We start from the raw sequence: 20,920 nt of genomic DNA, 5'->3' as shown, positions 1-20,920 counted from the left end.
TGTGAGTCTTGACTGAGGCAACCCCTCTGTCACTGGTTTCTGATGCCTGATAGTTTTCTCTTTAGCCTCCTTTTACAACACCTTTAGGTGCTTTACCTTCTCTTCTAGTTTTGGGATATCTACATAGGCCACTACTTCAATTACTGCTCGCTGAGGTATCTGGGATGCCACTCATTTTATTTTCTGACTATCCTTTGAGCTTGGACATCATTCTGCTGTGGTTATTGGAAGGTTGGTTATCAGTGCAGGTCTGGGAATCAGTACCTTTATGATTTATTTGCCCTGCCTCGAGAGAGACAATCACAAGTTCTCCCCCGCTATTCCCCCACCCTCATCCACCTTCTGCTTCTGTTTGTGATTTATTGAATCTGGTTTCCATGTAAAAATGAGTAACGAAAAACAAGCTTTGGAACGTCTATGGTGGTAAGGGAGCCGCCATTGTGGACACCAGTATGCTTTTGTTGGCGTTGTCATGATCCCTCAGAAAAAAAAGGACACAGTCAGTGACTTGAGGGTGCATGGCATGGTCAGTATCTGCTCTCGCTTTCTGTCACTATCCTTGGGGGCAGCCTAAGCCGATGCACCAAGAATGTCTTAGGAATACCTCTGTACATGAGCAACTGAATTTTAAAAGCACTTGCCAGAGAGCTCATCAGGACCCAAGCCCAAGTAGTGTATTCTGCCACTAAATTATCACCATGTGGCATTTTCTTGCCAGCTGGCCCATGTTCACTATTCTTTCCCGCAATATCTCCTTACCTTCGTCAGCTTGTCAGAGGTCTTGCTGATTTTTTGAAGATACTGGGGCTGATGTAGGAAGGAAAACTATTGAAGAAAGTACCAGGTGTACCTGCAAGCTTCATTAAACTTCCTTTGTTCTTGCACATATTTCACTTTCCTAACTCTGTGTCCTCTCTTATGGGTCTCCTACTTTTTAGGTATTTAAATGTTGTCTTAGAGCCCATCCATCAAGTGTCATCCTTCAGCAGCCCCCAAGTGAGGCAAGTAGTCCACCTTCGCTTCTAAAGCATGTTGAATATTTCCTGAATTCTGTAGTATTCCACTACAAGAGTGCTTCTGTCCGACATTATTTATAAAGCTGAGATCAGGTCTCAGACTACATGGCAACGTTTTAGCGATACAGTGCACTCAGTGGCTTGTGGAAAGCAGCCATTAGACATTGGAGTAATGCTCCAGAACTGATGCCGTGTTTAGCCAGCCAAAGCTGAAGATTATCTTCTAGTTGACAGATGATATGATTACCTCTGCCTCCTACCCTCAATAACTACCTGCAAAACTCCTTTTTAGTCTTGGAGAATTGGAGGTGGGACATAGCAATAAATACAAGTTGCTTGCATTAAGTTTGCACTCTTAGGTCTACAGTTGTCTTTCCCTTAGAGAGCCCACCTGCCACCCCAGCTATGTGTTTGTGAATCTGTGACATTGGTGTAGTAGACTAGAGAGAACAAAACTTGCCTAAGTAGTAGGATGATGGTTTGTAGGATAATGGTGTTGCGCTAGTGGTGTTTAACATCAACCTTGCCTTTCAAAAGTGTGGCACTACTTTGTACTGTGTCAAGTTCCCTGCTACCCTCCTTGTGCTGGTAGTATGTCCCCTTAGTCTGAATGCAGCTTTGATGACCGTTGGCCGAGGAGTGCAAATTCATTATAATGACAAACTTACAATATTTTGAATTGTATTAATGTATTTATTTAAATAATAAAATGTGATAAGATCTAACTTATAAAATATTTTGCCCTAAGGCAGTTATATTTCTGTTTAATAAACGCTATAGTATCTTATTTTGAAACAGGCGAAGGTGCACCAGCGAAAGGGCCCGTTGATACCCGGGTTATGATTTTTTCTTCATTTCGAGACAGTGTACAAGAGATTGCTGAAATGCTCAACCAGCACCTACCAGTTGTGAAAGTAATGACCTTTGTTGGACACTCGTCGACAGGAAATGGAGTGAAAGGATTTACCCAAAAGGAGCAGCTTGAGGTAAAGTACCTATTACGTCGCATCTACAGACAACTTTTAGCTGAGTTTTGTCCAAGATCTGTTATGGACAGTACCAATATTTGCAGTGGACTTTGAATCAGCCCATTGTTTACCATTAGTTTGCATGTATCTTAAGCATTGTATTTTGGTGTATATTGTTAAACTATTTTCACACATCGGTATTTCTGTATGTGTTAGGTTCTTCGTATGGATCTACTAATGTTGTTGTAACTTGCAGTTTACCATGATCATTTTAACATTGAGGCAAAACCTTTATCCTGCCCCATTAACAGCATCATTGCCTCTCTGTTTTACTTGGCCCCTTTATGAGTTAACTTACTGATTGAAGATTTATTTGTCCACATTATGTATTATATCTATGCCCCCAAAATGTGTATTCCTTATTTATGTCGACCTTGTAATCACCCAATATGTATGCAGTGCTTAATTTGTAATAAAATAAGTGCCAGGACCGTCGTCAGAAGGCCACTGCAGCTTGCACCACCAGTTGCCTCGCCCAACACTGCCAGTAACAGTACCAAACCAGCTTACCATCATGCGCTTACAAGTGTGACAATTCAGACCGTTTTAGGCCCCCAAATCTATAAGAATGGTTTGGGCAACAGTTATTAGTAATTTTCAATGTATATTGAATTAATCAACAACTGGTATTGTGCTCATCTCTAAATTAGCCAAACAGCCCCGCCATGTGGCAGACTGTCATAAGTGCAATTGTTAACAATTAAGCTTGAGTGGCAAGCACTGAAAACTACTGGCCCAAATTAAGCACTGTATGTATGAACTCCTCAGTTAGGTGACCACACCTTCTTTGGTCTTTGAAGTGATGCTGAACTCATTGATTTATAAGACCTTTGACCTCATGGCCTATTGTGACATTTTAGGTTGGGTTCCTAGTAGCAGGCATCGACTTGTAGGGTTTACGAGCTCAGGGCATTTTCTACAGTGGAGCAGTGTTTTGCTTTCCACAAGGATGCAATAAGGAATGAATCCTTGTTTATGCCTAAATGGGAATAAGGGTTCCTGTTAGGCAGGAGGTATGCTCCAGTTTCTGCATGTTAGTAAAGAGTAAAATTGTCTGGTCGTTGCTTGTTCTTCTGTCACTCAAACAATACATCTAGGTGTCTCACCTTTAAAGGAATTATCACCAAGCCATGTACAGCTTGTTGGACTGTATCATTAAGGGCGATTCTTTTTTGTCACATTTCGTTCCATTCGGCATCTTAGTCTTAGCACAGTAATGGCTAATGTTATTTTTGTGGCTCTTCAGGTCCCTTTCAACATCTGCATAGCAGTTACCATGGCTACATCAGCCGTTTTCTTGTAACTTTGTGTTTAGTGGTCCTGTAAAGAAAGAAGTGCACATTCATTAGGTTACTACACATTTATACCTGTCTTGTGGATTTTGAGTAATGTAGCAGTACCGATTATAGTGACACAAAATTATGCCCAGGTGCCACCTGTAACAAGCATCTGGTAACTATATGCCCATAACGGCTGCAAGCTCTGGGATACTTCCTTTCTAATAGTTATTCACCATGCATGACTTAAAAGTTCTAAGTTTAGGAGCAACTTTGCAATTTCCGACTATATTGATATTATTACTGACTAAATGGTTGTTATTTCCCCTGGATTTACAGTGACCCTCAGAAAGAGGGGACCCATGTCTTCCATGCCTGTTCCAGGGTTGGCAAGTTGTTTGCTCAGAATGGGATTATGTTTAGACCTAGGAACAGCATCATGCCACTTATGTGTTGGAATCTGGCTATTGGAAAGACTGAAGATGGCCATATGGAGGATGTATCTTAATCACATAAATGTTTTGTAGATTCTTAGTCTCTCCGTTCCCTTAAGTCATACGACACTCACTCACTGCTCACTCCACGCCTTCTGCCTTATACTTCATACCAGATGGCGGACAGAGGGCCTAAGGCTACGATGCAAGTAGGCATGAAGGAAGCCTGTCTTTGTGTGGTTGGGTCTGAGCTAGAGCTTCTGCCACACACTCTGGTGCTCAAGCACTTGCCCATGTCTTTGCAGTCAGAGTTGGGCATCCCTTAATTTAATGACTACCAGATGGAAGGACGAAGACTGCAGGAGGCACTACAGTTGCTCATACTGTTTGTTTTGTATCAACCATGAGTATTAGCAAGCGCTAACCATATAACTTGGGTGTTTTGTCAATAATTATTTTGATTAACTTGCTGTCTAAACTTTTTTGGTAAATGGTGTTCCTTGAGGTAGTTACGCAGTAACCTCTGTGATGGAGGATTAGTATGAACAGGATGTCTAGTATTGATAGTCTAAGCTCAAGCCAGCGAGTATTACATCCTGTATGTGTTGAGGACTATATTGCCTAACGTTTCTGTGATTAGTAAAACTACTGCTAGTTAGCACTTTGACTTACATCTGTTTGCCCATTAAGTATCGTAGTGAATTTCTTAATTAGTTTTTGTCTCATTTTTTTTTTCCTTCTGAACTTAATGTTGTTTAGGATTTTCCCAAGATGTCTTGCTCACAAATCCCCTAAGACCGTGATTCAGCCGCTTTAATTTCCCTGAGGGCCGGATCGGCCATTCCTCCACTCCCACTTGGCTGCAGATTTGGACGCTGCTTCCAGCGTGCAGTGGGCTGCCATGACCCTGCCAAGATCCTATGACCCCAGGCCAGTGGCGGCCACCCTCCAGAGCGGGGCTGCTTTGAACATTTTTGCCAGCATTATTTTAGTTTCTAGTACACACTTCATTTTCCACCTCGATGTTGTATGTATTTTAAACTGGTTTTGCACGAAAATACAATAACCTTTTGTACCATGTATAACTAGCAGACTGCTGGGTGAATGAACACTCATAACTAGCCACCACTATAAAATAATTTTTATATGGCTCTTCTTTTGTTAAAGAAAGCACTGAAAACAACAGTTCTGAGGTCTCCATGGTTTCTTTTGTTTTCTTCTCAGGTCATGAAACGCTTCCGAGATGGCGGCTATAACACGCTGGTTTCCACATGTGTTGGAGAAGAAGGCTTGGATATCGGGGAAGTTGACCTCATAGTGTGTTTTGATGCTCAGAAAAGCCCGATTCGACTTGTGCAGCGCATGGGCCGAACCGGGCGGAAGCGCCAAGGAAGGATTGTTGTTATCCTGACAGCGGGGCGCGAAGAACGGGTGAGTTGATACTTTATTCAGTCCAAACATTCATCACAAATCAAAGGATTAAAAAACCGAAAAATGATCCCTTGCCTAGTTGCATTTTTATGGTTTATCATCAGATGTTCTTTTCACTGTGCAGCAAAATTGGGGTGGGAGTGAAGTCACCAGATATTGAGTAGATACCCCAATCTTTTCACCTGTTCCATCCTGTGTCATCTCAGTATCTTTACCACAGCACACATCATACCAGTAAGAAATGTACAACCAGATTATGTAACTCATGAGTTATGCATGAATTGAGTTATTTACGGTGGAGCTGCGAAGCCACCTCAAGGCTTGGAGATGCATAAAGCAGAGAGATAGGTGGCAGTAGACGTGACAGGTGACAGCGTGCCACTTCTGAACTTGGGAACAAGGAGAATTTAGGGGAGGTGGCATGAGAAGAACAAGGAGAATTGAGGGGAGGTGGCATGAGAAGAACAAGGAGAATTGAGGGGAGGTGGCATGAGAAGAATTTGGGAAGAAGGCAGTTGATGTCTAGAAATGCAGAGACAAATGAGAGATGCATTGTAGGTGGAGACAATACTGGCCACCTTTGAGGACAATGTAGATGGAATAGAATTGTAGGTGAAAGAGGAAGGTTGCAGAGATAATAGAGCTGAGATGTGAGACGAGTTTGGCAACTCCTACTGTACAGGGATAGAAGCACTGAAGTATAAAGATAGCAAACATGCGAGTCAATGAAATGGGCGAAAACTATTGTGCAGTCAGGAAAACAAAATACATTTCGTGACTAGCTATCAAGGTGTAGAAGGTGGGATGTATTTCACAATTATTATTAGTGTTAATAGTGGGCAGGAATGTAAAGAGCGGAGTCAAAATAATACTAAGGTTGCATGCATCTCTGACGAGGTAAGGAAGGACACAGTAAATTGACTTTGTTTTGAGAGATGGGGTAGGGATAAGTGAATTTAAGTTGGCTTTCGATTCCGTTAAAATGAGTTCATGGAGTTAGAGGGATTGTGTAAAGTTAAGGCTAACCATGTCTTATGAGAATAATAATGTGACCCTTATTAATGAAGAGGAGGGTAATGATAAAGCGAAAGAATAAATATAGTTAAATGGATACAAACCTAAGCCAGGCTGAACATTGCCGTAGATGTCCAGAGATAAAATCAAGAAAGAAAGAGTAACCTAAGTGACAAAGCAGAGTGGTGCATTAGGATTCATGCCAAGGTTTAGAGCAGAATGCAAGCATGAGGTGGCCTTTGACAGATGGGAGTTCAATTTTAGTTGAGTTGATGGATGTCTGGATTGTTAGGGTGATGGGTAGAGAATTGGCATCCAAGTAAAGTCATATTTCTGGCTGGTGAATGACGTTCTGAAATGTAGAAAAGATGTAAGACTAAGAGGGAAACTTAGAGGAATCTTCCTGGAAGAGGAGAAGTTTAAGAGTCATTTTCAGGAAGTGAAATAACAAGCATGTTTATATTGAAGTGAAGATCCGGAGATGAGGAGCAGAAGACTTTGTGGAGAAAAGCAGGTGGGAAAGGGGGTAAGGGGAAGGATGTATGACTATCATGGTTGAACAGGTTGGAGGTTTGGGCTCTAAATGTAATTAAAGAAAGACACAGTATTTGCATGTGCAGGGAAAGCAATGAATGAGCTTGTCACCAAATTCTGGAACTCCCTTCCTCTGTACATTCGAAGTAATGATGCTCACCTTGTTTTGTAAGGTTGTAAAAAGTTAACTCCTTTGAGTTATGAGATGGTACCTAAAACCACTTGGTTTTAGAGCCATGGTGCTAATTAGTAGGCATCCTTCTTATAAATTGACTCCATCCTTCAAGCAATGAAGTTCAATAGTTTGATTTTAGCAGGAAAGTAGGTGGCACAGTTATTTTAATACAGGTTAGTAATTAAGTGAGTAACAACAGTGATGAGATAATGGGCTATATAGTGACAAAAAGAGATCTTAGGCAGCCATGTTTTGAAGACTGTGGGACTAGTAGGTTTTGGAGCAGAGCATGTTTAGATCAAAGCTCTCTGATATGAAGATGCTACATGTTTAATAATCTGTAGGGACAGGATTCAAGGCAGGTGATGAAAGTTGGAGACTGCGGGGTGGCATTTTGATTTGTAAATAAAGCAGTAAGAGTGTTTATTATGAGTAGAAAAGGTAGATGGCTGGAACAACACATTTAATTCCACATTCTGCAGTCCCGAACAACTAGAATTAAGTGTATAATATTTAAACGTGAATGGAATTCAACTTTTGTAGCATAACAACCGGTAATAACACAATACACTACCAAAGTACTACCATACATTAGCATAGAGTAAGTGTGTTGCAACATGGGATAAAAACTCCAACCCAATACTTCTCTAAAAATAGAAACTATTGTGCAATTACCATTTCAGTTCAGCTGCACCTCTGTTACGTATTACATAATCATACAAATTTGTACCCACTAACCAACATACATAGTAAGTTTTTTGTTCACATACGTTTTCCACCTTTGACATGTGGTTGGGTGTTTGACGAGTCCTACCTGCGGAATTTACTAACTTTTCAGGTTTTGTGTTGTACCCATTGATCTACTTTAAAGTCCTACAATTTGTTCTGTTAATTTATTCAAACAATCTGTTATAAAAGTTGAAGTTGAGTTACAGTAACACCTTTACCTTGCCTATAAACACCAACGGTCCTTATTCATCCTGAGTTCCAACCCCCATCATCACTTATGGAGGGTGAAAAACATTTTGATGGTATAAATATTAAATAAGGGATTGAGAGTTAAGGAGTGAAATTGGTGGATTCGTAGGTAAGCTTAACTCTTACTTCTTCCATCACTTGAAGAAGTTGTAAAGGAGATGTAATGAGAGACTGCTATGAAAAAATAAGTTTGGTTCAATGTATGGAAATGTGTTTGATATAGGAAACAGGATATGGTGAGGAGTAAATTATGTTTGAGTGAGGATTGAGGTGGTGCAAACTATGGTTAAATACTTAATGTTGGACTTGGCCTTTTTTGCAGGGTCATCCCCAAACTTTTTGCCTCCTTACTCCTATTTTTCTGACCTGTTTTTGTTGGCTTTAGGACTCTGGCCACTTTACCACTGCTAACCAGTGCCAAAGTGCATATGCTCTCCGTCTAAATTGTATTGGTGAGTGGTTTATCCATGATTGGCATATTTGATTTACTGGTGAGTCCCTATTAAAGTGTGCTAGAGGTCCCCAGGGCCTGTAAATCAAATGCTACTAGTGGGCCTGCAGCACTGATTGTACCACCGACATGAGTAACTCTGTAAACATGTCTTAGACCTGCCACTGCAGTGTGTGTGTGCAGTTTTACTCTGCCAATTCGACCTGGCAAGTGTACCCACTTGCCAGGCCCAAACTTTCCCTTTTACTACGTGTAACTCACTCCTAAGGTAGGCTATATGTAGCTCTAGGGGCCGGGTGCAGTCTATTTAAAAGGTAGGACATGTACTGGTGTGTTTTACATGTCCCGGTAGTGAAATACTGCTAAGTTTGTTTTTTTACTACTGCAAGGCCTATCTCTCCCATAGGTGAACATGGATAGTGCCTTTAAATACCTTTTAAGTGCAGTTTTCTGTTGGGAGCAGATAGAGACGGTTTGGGGTCTCTGAACTCACAATTTAAAAATACATCTTTTGGTGAAGTTGGTTTTTGAAAATGCCACTTTCAGAAAGTGGGCATTTTCTTGCTTAACCGTTCTGTGCCTCTGCCTGGCTGCTGAATACACCTCTGGGTCAGACTGATAATTGGGCTGTTTGTGAATTCACCTAGACAGTGACACAAAGGGAGCTGAGGTGTGTCCTGCATATCCTAATGAGCCTTCCTGGGCTGGAGTGAGAGTGAGGAGCTGTCACCTGCACGTGAAAGGGCTGTGCCTGTCCTCTTATAATACAGTCTCCAACCCCCATGTGTGTCTGGGGCATGGTAAGGAAGAGCCATGGTCTTGTGCACTACAAAGACTTTCCTTTGAAGTTTACCTACTTCGAATGCAGAAATGAGTTTAAGTATTGGACTGCTGACCCCACAACTTCAGATTACTTCTGGATGTAGAGGAACCTCTGTCAAGGAGAAAAGCCTGATGCTTGAAGAGGTCCTGCCACTTTGCCTGTTGATTTGTTGTGCTGGCCTGCTACTGCTGCTTCGGCCTGAAGAGGGAAAAGGCTGGATTTTGCTTTCTAAAATCCTGCTTGTGAAGTTTCTCCAAGGGTTTGGACTGTGCTTGCCCCCTGTTCTGAAGTCTCAGGAACACCAAAGATTTCATCTGCGAGTGTCTGGGCTCTTCTGCTGAGAGTCCCGACTTGCTAAGTGGTGCCAAATCCAGTCCCTGCGCCTTTAGAAGTAGAAGCTGGTAACCTGCAGGGTAAAATCCACACACCGCTGTGTGCGCGTAAGAAAGCTCGACGCAGTGCCTGTTCTCAACGCAGACCCCACGCACAGCGTGTCAGAATTTTTCACACATCAATCCTGGCGTCAAAACCTTAGACATCACAGCGCAGGCCGGAGGCTGCTTGTCTGGAAATTGACGCATCCCTTCCCTGCAAGGAAAGAATTGATGCACCGCTTACCTGACGGAGAAAGAATCGGCACACGGGCTGACTTGCGAGTAAGGAATCGATGCATTGCTTGCTTTTCTGATGTACTCTCGCCTGTGCAGCTTTATTTTTGACTTGTAGCAGGTACTTTGTGCTAAAACAAGGCATCCATTGATTTCTATGGATTAAGACTCTTTTTACTTTAAATAAATTCATATCTTTGCTTGTGTATGTAGGATTTTTGTTGTTTTGGTCTTGTTTGATTTAAATAAATATGGCTATTTTTCTAAACTGGTGTGGAGTCCTTTTGTGATGTTTTCACTGTGTTACTGTATATGTTTGTGCAAATACTTTTCACATGGCCTCTGAGATAAGGCTGCCTGCTTGTGCCAAGCTACCAAAGGGGTATCTCCCTTACCCCGACTAGATTGAGGGTCCCTACTTGAACAGTGTGTAAACTGACTGCCAACTAGAGACCCCATTTCTAACACTTAGCATAACTTGTGAATATACAGATTTCTAGGTTTTATGAGGTAGTCATTATTACATGCTTGTCAATCATAATCTCTCCTGGACCACATCTGTAGAGTGTACTTTTCAGATTTGTGAATGGGGTTCTGGTGACAATTATATTTTCCTCAGGTCTTACTGTGCGGCAAAACAATTGATTGCAAAGCAAGACTTGGGCAGGTAACACTTGGCTTAGCACCATATTTATTTTGCCAGGAGTTGGTAGCGCAGCTGGCCTTAACTACCCATTTTATTCAATGGCAGGAATGGAATGCTTTTCTCCACCCTGGTTTGGAAAGAGCAGGGCTTCTGTGTGTTGACCCCCTCCATCTTGTTCAAGAGTGGAGGTATATTTTCTCTGCACCTCCTCCGTAGCAAAGGATGCTGGTTGTATATGTAAGCTCTCTGCTGTGTCCTTTGGTGGGGTATTGCATTGTTCTCCTCCAGCTAGCACCATCTATATTTCAGTGAGATGTTAGGGGTTATTGCACCCATTGTACCACACACTGTTTTTATCCCAGCTAAAGGACCTTAGTAATAAACAAGAATTAGGATCCTGAACAGCAGCTACAAATCTTTTACAGTAAAAACATAGTAAACTATGTTTATTGTGTTTTTACTGTAAAAGGGGTGGGGCCACTGGCATGACTGGAACATAGGGGGGAGTGTAACATACATGCGCACTAGGCTCTTTCCAACCTGGTAATGCAGTACCGGGTTGGAGAGCAGGTGGAGGCTCTTACTCTGCCTCGGAGCGCCAGCAGCATGAAAGCAGCATTAGGATTGGACGAAGGGCAGGCTGGGACCTGTGCCTGCAGCTGCAGCAGAGGAGCGGCACAGTGGCGGCGCAACGAAAAAGTTACTTTTTTTTTTTGGTCACTCGCCCCTTTTACTTCCCGCAAGCCACTACTGATCCTGAAGGCTTTTTCAACTTGCACTGTGGTTTTAGTTAGCGCTCCGCTTACAAACCACGTTGAGCCCACCCACTCACACTAGGTCCAGTGGGTGAGGATCCAATGGTGAAATATGCCACTGGTGGTACTAGTGGGTGAGGATCCTACTAATATATTCATGTGATACAAGGGTCGCATTGTTTCACGTGTTTGCAGATCCCTTTCCGCTTTGGTATATGTTGAGACCAGTGATCTTGACTGATAATAATATTGAAGGAAAGCTGAGGGTGGCCCCCATTTAGCTTCTTTCTCCCCCTTGTGTTTCTTTCAGCATTCGTAATCATCTGAAAACATTATGAAAGAAAATGTGACCTGGAATATATATTTCGTTCAACCCTTTTGCCTGCCAGTGATGCAAATGTAGGTGTTTTACCCACCTTACACAAGGAAATTGTGTGGGTATTTTCTCCCTTTTACCCACTCCCCTGGTTTTACGTAAGGGCAAAGTAGTATATGTTATCCCCCAAATCTTGCCCTAGTGCACGGGGTGTGTTCTATCTCCACTGCCTTCCCCAATGGCAAGAGGGGTGTAGTGTGAGTTTTTTCTCTCCTGATGTTTGTCACCGGTGTCAGAAATAAGGAACACAGGCAAACAGTTATTATATAAATTACAATTTCATCAAAAAACACTTTGACTGCGTGGCGCTGGAGTCATCCTTCCAATGCACACAAGTTTACATATGATATGAAAAGTTGGATCAATTAAACCTCATCATACTATTGAGGCACTAATACAGCAGTAAGTGGAAGGTCAACAATGGGCAAGTCAAATCCTCCAAACACACCAGTAGCAGGTGGAAAATGATGGCAGGCATCCAACAGGAAGTTCAGCTACAGACAGACAGACAGACATATGGCAGCCCAAGAAAATAGTGAAACATCAGTGATATAGTTGTAATTTCCATTCCCACCCCAGTGTGCTGGCCACTGAACTTCAAAGGTTAACATCTACGTATAATCCAGAATACATTTTACTGTTGTTTTGTGAGAGTAGCCAAGATCGTGGCATAGCCCACAGAGAAATGATATCATTTTGTGGCACTGCTACCCGATGGAGAAATGCAGAAGGCAAACCAAGCTGCAAGCCTAGATGGCAACACTAGCCTTGACAGAATAAGTGAATAGATTTTTGAAATATGGGGTTATGATGAAACTTATAGGCAGGACGTCTGAGCCATAAAGTTGAAAACGAATGAAATACCTTACCAGTTAAACTATTTACCCAGAGATATGGCAGATTGTTGAATAAAGGCTTCTACTGGCACCAAGGAGGCTATCAGGAAACAATAGTGCTATAACAGTATATTGAAATGCTAACTCTCCCTATCCAACAAGGAGAAGGACATATCACACCTGTGAAGGTTGGAGGACTGGCATAATTGCCAAATCCTATAGTCTTGAGTACCCATATCGCACACTTCCAATCCTTGGTCTTAAAAAGAAAATCTGGCACAAGATTGTCTGATGGAAGCCCCTTTCTCTCGCAACACCGAGTAAGTTATTGCTAGCAGTTGTAAAGAAAACTGTAAGTAGAGCATAGTCTTTAGTTTTGGTTGGCTCAAGAGGCAGACCCTTTATTATAACATGCTTTCTCACAGTCTAGGAAAGAGGGAGATAAGAACCTCCTCATTCAGGTCTGTTTCTAGATGGAGACGGGCATTGGTATATTGCATAGTTCCTCATTCACAAGGTAAACAACTTCTGGTAGCACAATTATTTAACCAAAAGCAGTATTCCAAATGACAAACCGCTGTAGCCATCTAGCTAGGTGCTATCAAGGTGCTGAGAAGACTCAACAGATCACTTTACTGAGATTCTATTAGGCCAGAATTTTCACTGAAGTACAGTTGCACTGTGGTCACTGTCCCAACGGTCAACTGAAGAATCCACCTGGCATCAAGACAACTCTCTTGCAAACTTTGTCACATAATGACACCATTCCCGAGAATAGGCATGGACTTCGTAGGGCCATTAGATTCATCCAATCAGCAACACAGACAGAAGATGATTGTGGACTATGCCCCCAGATATCTGGATATATTACTGATGTGAAATCTTACTGCCGCCCATGTGGCTGAAGTTCTGTTTCTGTTTACTACCCGACAAAATCTTGACCGACCAGGGAATCTACTTAATGTCCAAGTTAATGGAACTACTGTGTCGCTTCCTGATATTAAACCAATGAAGACTGCAGTATACCGTCAACTAATACATTGGCTGATTGAACTCTAATTATGACCAGACATTAAAGAATAAACTCAAGGAGACCACACCACCAGATGGTACATTATTATGCCTGGTTTTGTTTGCTTTTTAAGAAACATGTCGGGCACTTAGTGGGTTTTAACCAGTCTGAATTGCATTTTGGGCTTCAGACCAAGAACATATTAGATTTGGCACTGGAGTAGTGGCATAAAAAGAAGCTGATACTTTAGTGGATTATATATTGACTCTGTGAAAAATACCAAAAGCCTATCTCATACATGTGGCTGACAACCTTCAAAAGGCACAAACATGCCCGAAGACAAGTCATGGCCCAGTAATTAAATACAGTGCTATCCCTTGATATAATTAAACCCTCAAAAAGTCACTTCACTTCTCCATTAGTAGTTGTCACAAAATCAAATGGCTTTATCTTTTTTTGCATAGACTTCAGACAAGTCAGTAAGTGTTCATCCATCATAGCCTACCCTATGCTCCTTGTGACAAAACGATAGACTTGGGCAAGGTACATATATTTGCACTCTTGATCCAACCAAGGAAGGGCCGTAACACAAGCTCCTTCGGCTCGTGCGGAGCAGTAGGGCTCCTTAACACATCAGGGGCCCATCAACCTTTCAAGAGTCCAATGCCAGTGAACATCTGTGAGATATCGGGAGATTGAGAGGCCATTTAACACATTTTGGAGGTGGACCACATCATTTTATGTTACATCACTTAACTAAGGAATACCGGCAGGTTCTCCTTTATCCTGCATATTGTCATAAAGAAGCCTTTTCCACCCCCAGTGGCTTATTTAATTCCAGAGTCTTTTCTTTGGGATTCAATGTGCCCTACCACTTTGCAGTTCCTTTTGTGCTTTTCCATCTGCTTATCAAGATGATATCATAGATTTGTTAGCACTTCTGGAAGGAACATCTGGAAAAGATCCTTAAACTCTGCAGGCCTTTCACCAACCATAGAAAAATGTGTTCTAGTAAATGAAATGTCCAGGTTATATTTTAGGAATTGTTTAATTTCAACCTTAAGTGGATACATTTGAAGCCCTGAAACTTCCTCCACCTGACATGAAGAAAGATGCATCCTTATCTGGTTTTACAGGTTATAAATGGTGCTTCATCCCCCTTTTCTTAGATGTAGCATCACTGTTCACAGATGAATTGAAGAACTCAGAACCTAATTGAATACCCAGGGGATCCAACGCAGGAGGAGCTCTTTACAAACATACAAGAAGATCTCTCATCCTCCCCTGTTTTACTTTGTCATAACTTTACATTAACTTATATCTACCAAAAGAATACTTCTGAGGTTAGATAGGTTAGGGGCTGTTTTAGTGCTTAGTTTGTGCAGGTGTATACCTATGCTCACCACCGGTACTTATATGTAAACTCCACCACCAAATGGTGGTGCTGCATTTCTTTTTTTAACAGAGTAAATTGTTTGTTTTACATTTCAATATAGTTTTTAAAAAGTAATAAAATCAACAAGCCCATCGCATTATTACAGCATAAGGTGACCTGGAAAAGTCCAAAATGTCTCTTTTGTATGAGTGGGCTGTTAGTAGGTAGCACAGACACTGACTTTAAGGCTGCACTGGCTTGGGAAGGTGTGGTGCCAGGAATGGTGGCTTCCCAAGTATTACCTTGGGCCCTGGCACGTAAGTTTTGTTTTATACAAATAAAGCACTGCACTATTTGATCCCAGAATTTCCAGGACAGGACCACCACAATCTTTATATTAGCTGGAAACTCTTACATTGTGACATTCCATATGTCATCTTGGAAAGGGTTTGTTTAGCTTTGAAATGGGCTGCAGAACCATTAAGATACTACATGTTATAATGTCATTTTCCATCTAAACAGACCACGCTCCACTTGCCTAGTTGACACTTCATCAGAGTACGAATCATTGAGAAATTTTCTGGTTCTTAACTTGTGAGCCTTTTTTATTTTCAGCAATGCATCATCCAAGTACTTTGTGGGATAATGCTGATAGATTTGTTGAGAACTCAAGAGCATGTCCTGTCTGGACTTATTCGGTGGGCGTACGTCAGCACGCATTAAGCCAGCTACATTGCATTTTAAAAGAAGACAATGCAGATGTAGCTCACACTACTTTGGGTCACATTTCTCAGCACCACACAGGCGTTTAACAGAGAACAAGACTGCACCTCAAAAATATCTGTCTAATTCTCTGCCTGTTTCTGCAGTAGCATGGTGGTATATGGGCCGAAAAGGAAGCCGACCAGCTTTCTGCTACTACTCAAACATTTACCATACTCACAGTATTGGTTTCCCAGGCTTGAGGGGGAATCCAGGGCTATCCTTGATGCACAGTACACCCTTTAACTGATCTGACCTGTGAAGTGAGACGGCAAAAGAAGGGATGGAGCATCCATATAACCTGGAGGGCGGAGGCTCTAAGGAGGAACACTCTCAAGTGATCCAACCTCCTCCCAAGGTCAAACGAGGGAGCAGAACCCAAGAGTGGTGCTATTCATGAGGAAGCTGAGAAACACCTCAGGCAGGGGGACTGCCCTGAGATCTTTCTTGAATAAAGGTTCCTCCTCAGTTCCAGAATGAAAGGCTCCGGAAATACGAAAAGGAGTGATCTTTCCCTCTTCCTTCCCATTTGAGAGGGGGTGGAGGAGGAGAACTGTTAAGGGTGTGGGTTGTTTTACATGGCAAGGCTCTAGGACTGGCAAGTGGTGATCCTTCACTCTTCTCCACGGCCCAAGAGATAGCCGGAAGACCATCAACAGTAAAAATGTAATTGTTCAACATGTGCCCATGGTTGCCAGTGGGGCCCATTTGCACTTATTTTTGGGGACTGCGCTTGATTTTCTTTTTTAGACCAGAGCATGAGAGTGAAAAACACATAAATGGGAAAGAAAGAGGACGAGAAAGTTGGAAAAATTGACAAATTGAGAAAGCAAGACCATGCAAGAGTGGGACAAAGGGACATGGAGTTAGTGGAAGTGTATTAAAGAGGCATGAGGTGGAATCAAGACAAAGCAACCGTGATGTTCAGCATACTGACATTCAGTAGCAGTAGCTATGGGCTTTTGAACTAAACCTTCGGTCCTGGCACTTATTCTTTTACAAATTAGGGTCCAAAAATCCTTGACCTTTAGACTAAGGACATGATACAAGGGGCAAGACAGGTGGAAACGTAATCTCAGAGGGAAAAAATAAATTGGAAAAGGACTAATGATACATCCTCTCTAGAAGATTATTTTGCAGACTTCCTACCATGCAATATTTTGTTGAGAAAGAGGGTAACTCTTAAGGGAGTTTTGAAAGGAGTAAAGAAACCCCTTTTAACTGACCAGGTGGTGCTAGATTTGTTCTTCCAGTACATTCCTATTCACACACCCTAATCATGATTTTTAATATCCAAGGAGTGTTGTTGGAGGCTATTTACCTTGGTTGTGCTAGAGCCCATGGCAGCCTTGTTCCATGGTAGGCGATAGACGAATCAGGGCAATATTAAAGGAGATGCTGGATGATGGGAAATATGATTTAATTGTTGGTTAAATGGAACAAATGACAGTGAAGTGTCCGGAATTGTCTAATTGAAATGAGGTGAGGGGAAATTTCAGATATGATATCCCATAAAACATCTGTGTCCAGTGATGATGAAGGTGGCATAGCAAAGAGCGGTTAGGTGCTTCCTCTCATAGTCTGATAGGTATGAAGTTGGGAGAAGTAGTTTTGGAAATATGTCCTTTCTTCAGGGTCACCCAGACTTTTTAGGCACTTATGCTCCACCTTATTTTTGCTAGCTTTAGAATTCTGAAATATTTTCCTGCTAACCATTGGTAAAATGCTGGTGTTTCCTCTGTAAAACATGGTAGAATTGGCATACACCTAATTGACACATCTAAATTACTTGTAAGTCGCTAATATATGTTACTACCTGTACCCAGGGCCAGTGAATTAAATGCTGCTAGCAGGCTGCAGCACTCATTGTGCCACACACTTAAGTAGCCCTTCAAAGCATGTTTCTAGGGCTGCTACAGCAACCTGGGTGTACAGTTTTAAACTGCCCTTTCCACCTGGCCGAACATGTTTATTTTTGCAGGCTTAGAACGTTCCTTTTTATGTGTCACCCTCAAAGTAAGTCTTAAAAGCCCTTGTAGGGAGCTGGGTTCTGGTTGCAGTACCTTCCCCCCCCCCACATCTTTTTGCCTAGTTTGTAGATGCAACTGACTGACGTGCACTGGGTTCCTGCTAACCAGGTCCCCAGTGCCAGTGTTCCTTCTCTAAAACAAGGCACCTGGTCACTTGATCCCCAAGTGTCCAGACTCTTCAGCCCCTTTAATTCCCTAGTAAATGGTCCCCCTGGTAAAAAGGGCATGGGTACTGAAGAGGGCCCCTCAGAGCTGCACCACGACTTGTGTCACTCTGAGAGACCCAGCACCATCCTTACGCAGACTGCCATTCCAAGCTGCGTGACAAGGTGCTCACAAAATGTAAAACACAACATGGCACACATCCTGTGTGCCATGTCCTCTACCACTGCATATAATATATGTAAGTCATCCCTCTAGCAGGTCTTAAAGACCTAAGGCTGAAATGCCCCTGCTATGTCTTTGTCGATTCTCAGACATAGTAAATATCTAGGGAAGCCATTTTAAACACATATACTAGGCACTGGTCACTACAAGTTCCCCAGCTGCATGATGGCTTCACTGAAGATAGGGATGTTTGGTATCAAGTATCTCGTATTGGTGAACCCACACTGATGCCAGTGTTGGATGCACAAATACATGCACCCAGAATTGCAAGCCTAATAGCTACTAGTGTGTTAACTGAGTGGTCCTGACCAAGCTCAGCCACCTTAGCCCCGTTTCTGACCCCTAACAGCGGCGGCTCCTCTGCTATGATGGAGAATTGCCCCCGCCAGGAGTAGCAAACCTTTATAAATAAAACAATAATAAACAACGTTTATTATCGTTCTATTTTTAAAGGGTCAGGGCCTTGAACGATGACAGGGAAGGAGGGGGAGAGCTGTACACTCCACTCAACAGGCAAGTGTGTGTGGCCGGGTATCTCAGGCCAGCCAAACACACATGCGCACTTAGCACTCTCTAACCCGGCACTGTGTTGCCGGGTTAGAGACAGCAGGCCCAGGCTCCCAGTCTGCCTGGGAGCCCAAGCTCCGGCCAATCCTAACGCTGCTTTCATGCTGCTAGCAGCATCAGAGCAGAGTTAGGATTAGTCACAGGGCAGGCTGGGAGCCTGTGCCTGCAAGTGGAGCCAGAATAGCGGCTCATTGGCAGGGAGTCAGGTACGGTTTAATTTTTTTTAATTTATTTATTATTTTTTATTTTTTTATTTAATGTTTTCCATTTTTTTGTCCCTCATGTCTCTACCCCCCTGGTTTCCGTGCTTCTCCGCCCCTTTACAGCACCATGAGCCGCACCTACCCCCTAAGGGGAGAGCCAACTCACTCGGGGTCTAGAGGCAAAAGCCAGCTCTGAGCGGGGGTGTTAACACCTCCTCCAGGCAGGATGGGCATTCTAGGACTGGAAGCTTCAAAGGCCTAGCCTCTTTTATAATGTGACCCAGGATTCTCCAAATGGCGGAGATGATCAACCCCCCTGTCCTGACCCCACTTTAGGCGGCAAGACAGATGGGGAAATTAGGCAGATTAGGAGTTGTGCCCACTTCATGCTAGTCCCACCACTAAAGTGGATGAGCTGAAGTGGACACTGCTTTTTTAATTCCTCCATCTTGGTTTGGAAGGAATTAGGCCACTATGGCTAGGGTTATACCCACTTACCAGCGGAAGTGGTCATAGAAAGAGTGTAGTCAGCCTAAAGATGGTCAGCCCATTGGCTGCAACCTGGCACTCCCTATAACACCCCTAAATTGAGTATTTGGTTGGCACCCCTGAACCTTAGAACTCATATCCTAACGACCTAAGAAGAAAAGGGCAAAGAAGAGACGCACCAGCAGAAGAGGAGAAGAAGCAGCAGACCTGGTACCAACCCCGCTGGCCTATCTGCACTCCTTGACGGGCTCTGCACCAAATGAAGTCTCGTCTTGCATCTGAACCTCCAGAAACCTGGGAGGACTGCCTACCTTTGAAAAAGACTCAAGTCTCCCATGAGCAGCAGGCCTGCTCTCTAACCAACTCCAAGGAAAGGACTTGCAGCATCCGGAACCCCAAAGACCTGACCCCTGAAGACACCACTGCACCCACAGTCCCCGACCCAAGTGGGAGTGGAGCTCTGGTGCCAGCAAGGTCTCCTAGCTATCCAGAGTCCTAGTCCATTGTGGTTTCACCCCTCCTGGACTCCCTGAAGTCACCTGCAGCCTCTGCATGCAGACCCCCCTCTCCTGCAGCCTCTGGGTGAGGGAAACCCAACATCTAAAGAGCAACTGCTGCACCTGTTACCACAGGCCCGAGTTGAAGTAGACCCTTGGTGTCAACGACGTCCCCTAGCTCTCCTGAGCTCGAGTCCACTATGGCTTCACACCTCATGGAGTCCTGAAAACACCTGCAGTCTCAGACCACAGGACTCCCCAATCACGAGTGCTCCTGGACAAGGAAACTCAACTCTTAAGGACACCCCTGCATCCGTCGCCCCTGAGCCCTGGTGAAGAAGACTGAAGGTGCACCTACATCCCTGAGCACCCCGCGTTTGTGATCTACCTGTTGGTTGCCCCCAACTGGCCCCCCAGCTGGAGCCTGCAGCCAAAATTCACAGAGACTAATCCCTATTTAAATACATTGGGCACTTGACGCGTATTGTGCCTCTGCCCCCAGCCGCATCTGTGCTGCCCGGAGTGATCTGTTGGTGTGATCCTGACCCTTGCCCAGTACTTACCTTAGTCTACAGTATTGGTCCTGATAGTCCTCAATAAGTGCTTGTTATGCTGAATGTGTTTTCCTTCCATAGATTAACATTGAAGAACTCCAAAATTGTTGATTTTCTAACTAAAAAGTATTTATGTTTGAAAATGTACTTAACTTATAACGAAGTTCTTGGGTTTAAAGTATATATTAAAATAAGTGTTAAGTTTCTAAGTTGGTCTTGGATTTATTCTTTGAGTGTGTCTCATTTATTGTTTCATTTATTGGCTCATGAATACAACAGATGCTTAGCAGTACCCTGCAATAAGTGTAACTGCTCGCTGATACTACCACAAAATAGAGCACTAGTCTTCTCTACTTTTGCCTCTGCAAACCAATTGATGATCCACTGGGCTCTCTTCACGGATAACTTCTTTTTAGTGCATCGTATAGAGAGCCATCTTCTTACAGCCTTTTACAGCAGGGTGCATGGTATTTAAAGGTAGGACTTGTATACTTAATATTTGACATTGTCCTGGCAGTGAAAAACCTCCCAGGTTGTTTTACACTATGGCAAGTCTGGCTCTCTCATAGGTTCATACTGGTTTACACTATTACATTTAATTACTGCTAAATTCCATTTGGAACTAGCTAGAAAAATTATCCAAGGACTTGATTTAATGGTAA

At 43.0% G+C, this 20,920-nt stretch overlaps 1 protein-coding gene across 2 annotated transcripts in view; it reads left to right on the top strand.

Annotated features, from left to right (window-relative positions):
- FANCM (FA complementation group M) overlaps positions 1 to 20,920 on the top strand; it is a 666,273-nt gene that overhangs the window by 356,531 nt on the left and 288,822 nt on the right. For both annotated transcript variants that reach the window (XM_069208717.1, XM_069208718.1), the window contains exons 10-11: positions 1,815 to 2,002; positions 4,980 to 5,186. In XM_069208717.1, the coding sequence (XP_069064818.1) occupies positions 1,815 to 2,002; positions 4,980 to 5,186 (395 nt within the window). The remainder of the gene's footprint in view (positions 1 to 1,814; positions 2,003 to 4,979; positions 5,187 to 20,920) is intronic.

The sequence above is a fragment of the Pleurodeles waltl genome, chromosome 9 (genome assembly GCF_031143425.1).
Source record: "Pleurodeles waltl isolate 20211129_DDA chromosome 9, aPleWal1.hap1.20221129, whole genome shotgun sequence".
Taxonomy (NCBI): domain Eukaryota; kingdom Metazoa; phylum Chordata; class Amphibia; order Caudata; family Salamandridae; genus Pleurodeles; species Pleurodeles waltl.
This window is presented reverse-complemented; position numbering and strand designations above follow the sequence as displayed.